Here is a 10,551-nt window from a genome sequence, read left to right as displayed (position 1 = left end):
GTTCCATCTCTAATCCTAAAAACGAACGGTGGCCATTAAAGCTCATCCTCCAAGATCTGAGATCTCCATCACAATTCCAATCTCTTCTCCAACGTCCGATCTCCATACTTAACAAACTCAATCCAAGTTGCGCGCCAAATTTTATCTTCTCTCTCTTAAAGGTACGTTAACACTCCTTAAACATTCATTCTGCAACACAAAATTCCTCTGTAAACCCTAGCAATTTGCAGGTTTTATCATTATTAGATGTTGTTTTTTTTATTGTGCTGGAAATTTTATTACTATTAGATGTTTGAATGATGAACCTAGCTAGCTAGGGTTTGTTTTGTCGGTGATAGGATGGCGGACGGTCCTGGTAGTCCGGCCGGTGGTAGTCAGAGCGGCGGAGACAGGAGTCCTCAGTCGAATTATAATATTAGAGAGCAGGATAGGTTTTTGCCCATTGCGAATATCAGTAGGATTATGAAAAAGGCGTTGCCCACCAACGGGAAGATTGCCAAGGATGCCAAGGATACGGTGCAGGAATGCGTTTCTGAGTTTATCAGTTTCATCACTAGCGAGTTAGTATGCTCTCAACTTTTTCTTTTTCAAAGTAGTTCTAAGCTTATCTAGGAATTGTAATATGTTGTTACTGGAATTAGGAGTAAATTACAAAAAGCGTCCTTTATGTATGTTACTTATTGCAAACTGTGTCTTTTGTTTTCAATAATTACAGAAAACGTACTCGATGTTTGCAAACCCTTGCAAGTTATGTCCTTAAGCCCTAACTCAGTTAATTTTTGTGGTTAAATCTGACCAAATGGACCCCACATGAGAGTATTTTTATGGTTAAATCTGACCAAATGGACCCACATGAGAGTAAAATGACCAAAATACCCTCATGTGGGGTCCATTTGGTCATATTTAACCACAAAAAGTTAACTGAGTTAGGGCTAAAGGACATCACTTGCAAGAGTTTGCAAACATCAAGTACGTTTTCTGTAATTATTGAAGATAAAGGACACAGTTTGCAATAAGCGACACACATAAAGGACGATTTTTGTAATTTACTCCTGGAATTAGTAATATTTGTAGTCTCTAGTGTGTTTTATTAGGGCTGTAAACCAGCCGAGCCAAAGAGGTTGGGTTCGGGTCGGGTCGGGTCGTGTATCTTAACGAGCTAAAATGTTACGTTCGAGTCTGCTCGTGGCTGGCTCGTACAGCCAGTTTGATTTTTTAAAAAATTTTATGTGTTTACATATATTAATAACATAAAATAATATTTTTAACATGTATGTAACGCAGAATTTATATTTATATTAAAATTTGTTTTATATTTTATATATATTAAAGTTTGGGCTTTAGTTTAAACGAGTCAACGGGCCAGCTAAATGAACTTAATGAGCTAGTCAATGACCGGAGCTTACCTTGGCTCAGGCTCAACACGTTTAACGTTTTCAAATCGAGCAAATTTCGAGCGAGGTGCAAGCTTTTTGAACAGCTCAACATAATATTGGTCTATTCATGGGAAGATGTTATTCCATTTATTTAATGTTCTCTTGGTGTCTTCAACCTAACGTTTTCTATTTCTATTTCTTTTCTATATATGGAAATTTAAGAGTCAGAATATAGTAATCTTGAAATTGCAATAGAAAAATGAAAAAAAAAAAAAAGAAGGTTTATGATGATCTTGAGTGCTTTTAAATTAGCTGTTTGACTTTAACATAGTAGAGTAGTATTATACGGATGGGAAGTAATTTATGAGATTATATATTCATTTTATATTGTGTTTTACTTAGGGCTAGTGACAAATGCCAGAAAGAGAAAAGGAAGACGATCAACGGTGATGACTTGTTGTGGGCGATGGCTACTTTAGGCTTCGAAGATTACATTGATCCACTCAAAGCTTACCTATCTAGGTACAGAGAGGTAATAGATTTGTGGTTGCGTTTTTAGTAGCACGTGGTTCTCTTATTGTGATTGCAAAAAGGCTATGCATCTTTTGCGAAAAGGTTAAGCATCTTTTGAAGGGAATTTAGTGTACCATGTGTCATAATACTTTATGAAGTCTTACTACATGCTCATTAAAAGTATAGCTAGTGGAGCTGTTCTTTTCATAAAAAAAAAAAAAACAATTCATAAATGTTAATGTTCATCATTGGATTCAAATTACCACACATTTTTCAGATTTTATTACTCATACTTATTTAATATCTCTTTGCATCATCAGTTGGTCATTCATTATCTTGAAGGCTATGTCTAACATATATTTTTTTGTTTCCTTTTCCTGTTGGATGCTTGCGTGGGACAATGATCTCTGCAGTTAGAGGTGGGTGGCCTGTGCCTGAGAAATTCTTTTATGTCAATTCATGTTAATATTTATTTAAGTTTTGACATACTTTTTTTGTTAGGGTGATAGTAAGGGGTCGGGTAGGGGTGGAGATGGATCTGGTAAGAAAGATACTATTGAATCTCAACTTGCTTCTAATGCACAGGTGAGTCAACGCGAGTTCCCTGCGGAATCTTTTGAGTATTTGATTTTTAAGTATAAGTATGTATGTATCCTGACTAGGCATTACTGGCAGCTTCTTCTTTTTTTTTTTTTTTTGTTATATTTACATTGTGGAAATAAATTTGCAGTTTACTCATCAAGGTTCTTTTACACAAGGCATGAACTTTGTGAATTCTCACGTCTGAACTTTCAGGTTCTCTCTCTCTCGGCTACATTTCTGAATACTGACAGTTACACATTATCAACTATAATGATCTTATGATCCTTGGAGACGTCTTTTGATTGTCAATATAGATATGGGTTGCATTATGCATTCGGTATACGCGTTATTTCTATTGGTTATTGCAGTTTCACCTTTTAGTATGTTTTTGTTCAAGCAAAAACCCGTGCCACATGAAAAAGCTAGGTTGCCTCGGGACACTTTTTGTTTACGGTTTTTATATTTTGTGCGAACGTTTAATGTGTCATGTATGTTTAGAAAGATTAAATTGTTTCAACAATTAGCTGATTTTTTTGATAAAAATGATTTATGAGGTTTATGCGTCACGGGATACACATTCATAGACGTTTAACTTGTTCAACCCATTTGATCTATTTCCTTTTTAGCTATACTTTTAGTTTATTGAACATAACCCAAATGAGCCCGTTTATAAGTAGACGGGTTCAATATCTTTACGGCTGGTTGTAATATATGAAGTATTGTTTGGTGCCTCTTTCAGGCAAGGGGGAGCTGGGAGCATCATCTTGCTGTTCACTTATGCAAGCCAAACACTCGTCGAACTTTCAAGCTTTGTGTTTACTGATTCCGTTGATTTCAATTCTGCGGTCAGCATATAATGTTTAAACATGATTTATAACTTCTATACCGTATAGTTTTTATATGCAGTTTAAAATATATGTATTAAATATTTTGTTCATCCCCCCAACATGTTTTTTCTTGGGGCATGAAAAAGTTTGTGTTTGTTTTCTGTTTGCTTCTCTTTTGTTAAGTTACTATCGTTGTATTGTATCTCTGCTTGCAACTAATTTGATGATTTAAACTTAGGGTAAATTACTTTTTAAGTCCCTGTGTTTTAGTGGTTTTAACTAGTTGAGTCTAAAAGCAAAAAGTTTAACGACCTGAGTCCCTATAAGCATTTTCATTAACCATTTGAGTCCTTTTGAGTCCACATTTTAACCTTTTGAGTCCAATTTTTTTGGACTCAAATCGTTATAAAATGAACAAAATTGGACTCAAAACGTTATAAAATAAATGGCTAGGGACTCAGGGCGTTAAACTTTTTGATTTTGGACTCAAGTGGTTAAAACCACTAAAACACAGGGACTCAAAAAGTAATTTACTCTTAAACTTATCTTGTGTAAGACCATGCGTAGTGGAGCGTTTTTTTTTTTAAATTGTCCAATCACGCCCAATAACGCCCCTTCCCCACTACATCTGGGCGTTATCTTGCAAAAAATGCTCCTTGGCGTGGTTTGAAAAACGCCGAATGGGGAAAAGGTTGGCCAATCACATTAGAGATTCCATTTGCTTGGCCAATAAGATTTTAGGTGTTTTTTTAATTTTATTTTACTACAAAAAACTTAGTAAGCTTCCCTAAGGTCTTTGAACTCGAAGACGAAAATTGACGTAATATTGTACCACACACTAAGGCCCATCTGAATTCTATTCGATAACACACAAGCCGTAAATCCGTCGATTCCTCTTGCTCCTCACATACAAGGCACAAAATTGACGGGATATTCAAATTCCTTCTACTTAAATTCTTCCTAGTTGCTAATCTATCAAGGTTCGCTCTCCATACTATGATGTTGCATTTTAGAGTAACCGATTGATTGTGCAAAAGTTTTGATCTATGAAAAGTTATGTTCTTACACTCCTACTTGATTGTGCGTGAGTTTTTGGAAATACTCTCATTAATGCTTGTATTAAATGCTTTAAGTGTGTTACTTAAGACACATAATTCACTCTCTTTATTACCAAACATTAGTTCATGTGGTTTTCACGGCTATTTACATTTTTTTTTGAACGGTCAACGAATCCTCCAAATGGGCTACTGGCGAAATTCACCACATCGGGATACACTCGCCTTCCGAACCGGGGAAAACCCCCACCTAGGGCCGAAGCCCGTGAACACTCGCCCGAAGGCACGACAGTGCGGTGAGGTAAAACCCACTCAGTTCAAGGATCGAACTAGCGATCGCCGCCTACTCGCCTAGTCTCCCATCATCACCAGGTGCCGCAGAAACTAAATGCTAGGGGCAGGAATTGAACTTGAGTCACTTGGAACACAAGGTCTCTCCCTAACCACTCCACCACTAGCTCATTGGCTCACGGCTATTTACATAATTGGTTATTTGTTGAATGTATCTTTTTTACGAGTTGACAAAAAATCCACTCTTTCAATCCTTTGTTATTTGGGTTGCATTACGTGCAAGTGTTTGTGTTGTTTTCACGCCTCTATGGTTTTGTATCAAACTAGTTGATGTCCCACCCGTGTTGCAGGGCGATGGCTGAATAATTCTCAATCAATTAAAAAAACACAACTATAATTTTGCTAGGGAAAAAACTAAAACGATGATAAGACCGTAATTTTCGGCTCAGAACAAAAATGTAATTTTCGGCTCAGAAAAAAAAGTTAAATGGAGTAAACCAATTAAAACAAAAAAACTTTTATAGTTTTGCTAAAAAAATAAAACAATAGGAAAAGCGTAATTTTGAATCGAGGGCGAGATGATAATTTTAATTCAGGGATGAAATCGCAAATTAAAAGGACCAATGGGGGGTGCCAGACACCTGCCGACATGACTGCAAATTTACACTGGGAGCAAAATTGTAATTTAACCAGGAAAACAAACAAAAACGATGGAGAAAATGTAAATTTAAGTTGGGGGAAAATCATAATTTGGCTGTGAGAAAAAAAAACTAATGGCAAAACTCTAAATTTAAACGGGTCAAAATCGTAATTTTTAATAGAGGGCAAAATTGAAATTTTTAGCTGGGATCAAAAAGGTACATTTATTTTTAAGTGGGGGGTAAAAACATAATTTTGAACTGATGGCAAAATCGTAATTTCAAGGAAAAAAACTAACGGTAAAAGTGTAAATTTAAATGAGGCAAAATCGTAATTTTTAACCGAGGGCAAAATCAAAATTTTTAGCTGGGAGCAAAAGTGCAAATTTATTTTTAAGTGGGGGTAAAAACATAATTTTGAACTGATGGCAAAATCGTAATTTTAAGGGAAAAAAACTAATGACAAAAGTGTAAATATAAACGGGGCAAAATCGTAATTTTTAACCGAGGGCAAAATCGAAATTTTTAGCTGGGAGTAAAAGCGCAAATTTATTTTTAAGTGGGGCAAAAACATATTTTTATACTGATGGCAAAATCGTAATTTTAAGGTGGGATAAAATCGTAAATTTATTGGGCCAATAAGTGAGTGCCTGGCACTGTTGACTCTGCCGCCCATTTAAACCAATAGGAGGCAGGAACTATTCCCGCCGACACTTTTATTTGTAGTTGTTGAAAATACGTCTATTTTATTATACGCCTTATTTTAGTTGATATGGGATAGAAACTTAAAATGGGACCCATATAAAATGACATAATTGTTTCATTTGGATGATGTATTTGAACCTCTTAATAGAACAAAAAAATTGTAGATTGTTTTAGAATACGTTGACAGAATTATAACTTGAATGAACTCTTAAATTCATGAGGCATTTAGTATATAAACATGTCAAAGGAATTGCAATGTATGATAGACAATTATACCCCCCCTCTTATTGCTTAATCTATCTCAAGTCCTAAACTTTGGTTTTTAACACTGTCCCCTCTCTATCGTAGCGGCAATTCAACTAACAGTGTCGAAGATGATTGGCATTTGGATTAGAGTCATATCAGGACTCTTTTACATTTTTATTTGACTTGGAGGAACTCAATTGCTAGTATGGATCAATTGGCCAAACATAGAACTAGTTATCACTTAAACAATTTAACAACTTCATCAACTCATAATCTAATTCGCTTGTTAATAAAAACATGTTTTGTTTTCAAACATAGAACTCAAAGCGTCAAATCATAACAAATTTTGATTTAAAAATTAAAAGTAAAAAAAATAATCACTTACCAAACTTCTTTTTTGCTAAAGGAGTTCTTGAGCAAGGTGTACTATGCTCAGCAGCAGCTGCAAGATCAATAACCTCCAACTGTCTACTTAAACCATTCACTTGATCTTCAAAACTACACACGTTCTCCTTCTCGGCTTGAAACGAACCGCTGTCATCTTTCTGCCGTTTTCGATCTAAATTCATCTTTAAAATCTCTTTCGGTGTTTGCCCATCGCGCTTTAACTGCAATTTGTTTGATGCGTTTCCGTTAGGCGGAGGACTCAGTCCCCCAAAATGGTCTTGCGTACTTCGGTTAAAGATCGGTTCCTGTTAGTAAACAGTTCACAAAAAAACGTAATGTAAGTTCATTCGAGAAACTGAAACAAACGATAATCAAATAACCAACCTCATCAAAGAATCCGATCTTTGGAGATGGCAAACGTAGACCCGAAGGTTTTATCTTTCTTTTTGGTCCACCAGAAAACGGGCCGGTCCCTATTGAGGATCTTGTGGCCTTTTGACCAACAAACTTTCTTCCCTCAGAATTTTGAGACCGAAAATCTAGTACCGGTATGCTAGCTGAAGATAACGATTCTGAAAGCCATCCATCAACAGAGCTAGCAGGAGATGTGTTAGAAGAACATGTAGACGACAAAGGATGATGGACCGAGGAAGGAGAGTTGACCGGTTTCATGTTTTTGGGGTTGACTTTCCGTTTGATAAACTTAGATAACGTCTTCTTGGAAGAAGAAGCACTAGAAGATGATTCATATGAACGATGAAGTTTTGAATTCTTTTCGGTTGTAGGGGATGTAAAAGAGATTGACTTAGGAAGACCAAATAAGTCTCCTGATCGAAACTTCTTGGACGCAGTCAACTCTTGTGCTGCATAATATAAAACATATTCAGAATATCAAAACTGGAAAACTAAATATAGATATACGACTCGCGTATCATTTTGAATCAAACCTGTTCCCGCCTTTCTGGTTTTGTTTCCCGTTTTACCACTGTGTGATCCTTCACCAGCTACATTGTTGTTAGTCTGTCTAGATGAGAAGAGCTTTGGAAGACTTGACACCTTGTCCTGTTTTTTTTTTTTTTTTTTTTTTTTTTTGCATCAGATACACATCTAGTCAAACGGGTCGAAAAATGGTTAAGCTTAAAGTAAATGTATACCTGCATAACTTGGTGATCTGTTATCCTCGTTTTAGGAATACCACTTGTTCCTTGTAGATTGGGACTCTGACCCTTTAGAGGTCGAACCGATTTCACCTAAAAGTTTGAGGGTGGACATATACTTCAGTTCTGAACTTTGTAAGAAAAAAGGTAAAATACACACACCTTATTTTGAGGGCAGCTATTCATTTTCTTGCATGCTGAAAAGAAGAAATAACATTTACAACCTCAGTTTTATGGACAAGAGGTGACAATATAAAAAATCATGCTCATAAATGCAGGTATGTAATTGATATTAATAATAGAGTTAAGTGTCATTTTAGTCCCTGTGGTTTGAGCCATTTTGCCAGTTTAGTCTAAAAGTTTCATTTTTCGCCTGTGGGTCCAAAAAGGTTTCACCGTTGCCATTTTAGTCCACTGGGTTAACTTAATCCATTTTTTCTGTTAATTAGAAGGGCAATTCGGTCATTTATATGTAATTTTGTTAACCAGAAGAGCAATTTATAAAATGACCGGATTGCCCTTCTCTTTAACAGAAAAAATGAATGAACTTAACCCAGCGGACTAAAATGGCAACGGTGAAACTTTCTTGGACCCACATGCGAAAAATGAAACCTTTCAACTAAACTGGCAAAATGGCCAAAACCTCGGGGACTAAAATGGCATTTAATTCTTAATAATATTGTGCTGGTCCTTAGTACTTACAGAACGCATTTGATTGGCTGCATGCTGTTCCACCATTGTTGGTTGGAGTTTTTGATCTTTTGCTATCCTTTTGAGTTGTAGGAGATGGCTGGTTTGATTCGGTTTTCTTGAAGCCTTGATTTATCAAAAACAACTCTTCGTGATTCAACACACCTGCATTTGTCCGATAAATGCATCTTGATCTTTACAAGTTTTACATGAAATTTGGGCTAAATTCGGACTCGGATCTCAGAAGTCATAATATTTTCTCAGGAACAAAATAAAAACTAATCACCTGCACTCGTGAAGAAGGCACTATCCCACGCTAAGCTTTTACGCAAAAAACTTTGTCTTCTTGGGTCTACTGATTCGGATAGAATGTGATTACTCTGCCCATTTACATTATCAAATGATACTGCAAAACAAGTTTCGTCACAAACATAGATAATCACACTTAAGATAATTACTTAAGACAAAAAGTAGCATGATGGTTCCTCTATTAGTTCTAACTTCAAATTTTATCAACCCTACAAAGAAAGTAAAGTAATTTGTTAATGATAGGCGAATAAATTCCTTTTAGATGGTGTTACTTAATAATATATTTTTTTAATTTTTTTTTTTCGAACATAATAACAAATTACAAAGAAATGGCAGGTAAACGGGCACCAGGCTGCGCGCCGCAACCCCTTTTGAATTGCGAAGCCAATCCTACTAAAGACAAAGCGACTCTTAAGGGTCGAAAGATTACTATTCACGACCCACTAGACTTTGTTCAAGAATTCCACGGCCTCTGGGGCTAGAGAATCAAATGCATCAAAAGCAAATGGGATAAACACGTGTTGATTTTCTAAACAAGCTTTCTCGTGTTTAATGACCTTACTTGATTCCGCCTTCAACGCTGCCTGGCCAGCAACAAACCCATTATCCCTAAGCCCAACAAGAGGGGACACTCCTGTAAGGTCCACACAAGCGTGTTTTCCCCTCGCCCACCCAAACACAAGAATATCAGCTGGTCATATCTTTGGTCTAATAACTTGAGAAAAATTAACCAAAAAAAATAATCAAGTAAACCTTTTGGTCATATCTTTTTACCTGAATTTCTACGTACTTATGAATACATAAAAACGTTCAATAAAGAACCAATTCTAAGTAGAGAACTGTGAAAACCTATTGCTTTTATGAAATTGATAAAAACAATGTAATTCTCTTTAAACACAGATATATATTTTTTTTAAGACCAACAAAACATATATCATTCAAACTTCCAGCAAGAAACTGGCAAAGAACCGACCCGAAGAAAGCACCCGACATTAAAAACAGACAACAAAAACAGAAACAAAACAACAGCCGATTAGCCTAAGCCCCTTAGATCAAAAGATTTCCAATCTTCCCACGAAATTACAAGTAGTCAAATACATAGAACTGTACACACACGTGTGTGTGTTTAATAATGTATTTGAAACTAATGGAAATAATAATAATCAGAAAATAGTCTCCTTGCAAACTCAATTATCCCTAAATTAACAACTAAGAACCAGAAGATGCACCTGAAAGTCGAAGATCTTCGAGAGAAGCGCGATAAGGAACCGCGATTAAATAATCATCTTCTTCAGAAAAGTCTATCAGTTGTAGATTATCGTCTCCAAATCGATGATTCGTCATGGATCGGTGAATTCAACTGAATTTCGATATGCAGAAACACGTGTTGTTGAGATGAAGACTTGAAATTTCAGATGAATTTCAAATTTGTGATATGTTTAAAACTAGGCAGATATTGCAGAATCATTAACTATTTTAATGAAATAAGAATTGATTTGAATTTATTACCAAAAATACATTTTATTTTATTGTCATAAATTTGGAAACGCATGAAAGAATTTTGGACAAATAATAATAATAATAGCGATGGGATTGGATTATAGACGCTCCTAAAGAAGCTTTCTAACAGGCGGGAAAAGTTTAATTCATTTTTTTTTTATATTTGTAATCAGGTAGATGTTTAAGTTTACTATTATTATATTACTAGCTTAAGACCCGTGTGTTACACGGGTTGATAAAATAAATTTCTTCATTAATATCGTTGACATTAAATA

General features: G+C 35.6%; 2 protein-coding genes across 7 annotated transcripts; one reads left to right on the top strand and one right to left on the bottom strand.

Annotated features, from left to right (window-relative positions):
- LOC110877671 (nuclear transcription factor Y subunit B-1) lies at positions 1 to 3,467 on the top strand. 6 transcript variants are annotated; one of them, XM_022125836.2, is made up of 7 exons: positions 1 to 161; positions 339 to 560; positions 1,779 to 1,908; positions 2,303 to 2,308; positions 2,391 to 2,534; positions 2,620 to 2,684; positions 3,211 to 3,467. In XM_022125836.2, exons 2-6 carry the CDS (start codon positions 340 to 342, stop codon positions 2,674 to 2,676), a joined length of 558 nt encoding a protein of 185 aa, XP_021981528.1. In that variant the 5' UTR covers positions 1 to 161; position 339; the 3' UTR covers positions 2,677 to 2,684; positions 3,211 to 3,467. The 6 variants fall into 6 exon arrangements, with proteins under 6 accessions (XP_021981528.1, XP_021981533.1, XP_021981532.1 ...); XM_022125841.2 differs by having other exon boundaries at positions 2 to 161; positions 2,475 to 2,534; XM_022125840.2 differs by having other exon boundaries at positions 2 to 161; positions 2,391 to 2,474.
- Positions 3,468 to 6,491: 3,024 nt separating this feature from the next.
- LOC110877670 lies at positions 6,492 to 10,262 on the bottom strand. Its single transcript, XM_022125834.2, has 8 exons — positions 10,006 to 10,262; positions 8,754 to 8,873; positions 8,480 to 8,632; positions 7,940 to 7,974; positions 7,775 to 7,870; positions 7,568 to 7,682; positions 7,005 to 7,483; positions 6,492 to 6,925 (listed from the first exon to the last, which is right to left on the bottom strand). The coding sequence occupies exons 1-8, from the start codon at positions 10,118 to 10,120 to the stop codon at positions 6,611 to 6,613; spliced, it is 1,428 nt and encodes a 475-aa protein (XP_021981526.1). The 5' UTR covers positions 10,121 to 10,262; the 3' UTR covers positions 6,492 to 6,610.
- Positions 10,263 to 10,551: the final 289 nt, after the last annotated feature.

Source organism: Helianthus annuus, chromosome 9, assembly GCF_002127325.2.
Source record: "Helianthus annuus cultivar XRQ/B chromosome 9, HanXRQr2.0-SUNRISE, whole genome shotgun sequence".
NCBI classification, from domain to species: domain Eukaryota; kingdom Viridiplantae; phylum Streptophyta; class Magnoliopsida; order Asterales; family Asteraceae; genus Helianthus; species Helianthus annuus.
Note: the sequence above shows the minus strand (reverse complement) of the source record. Positions and strands in the feature narration are given on the sequence as shown.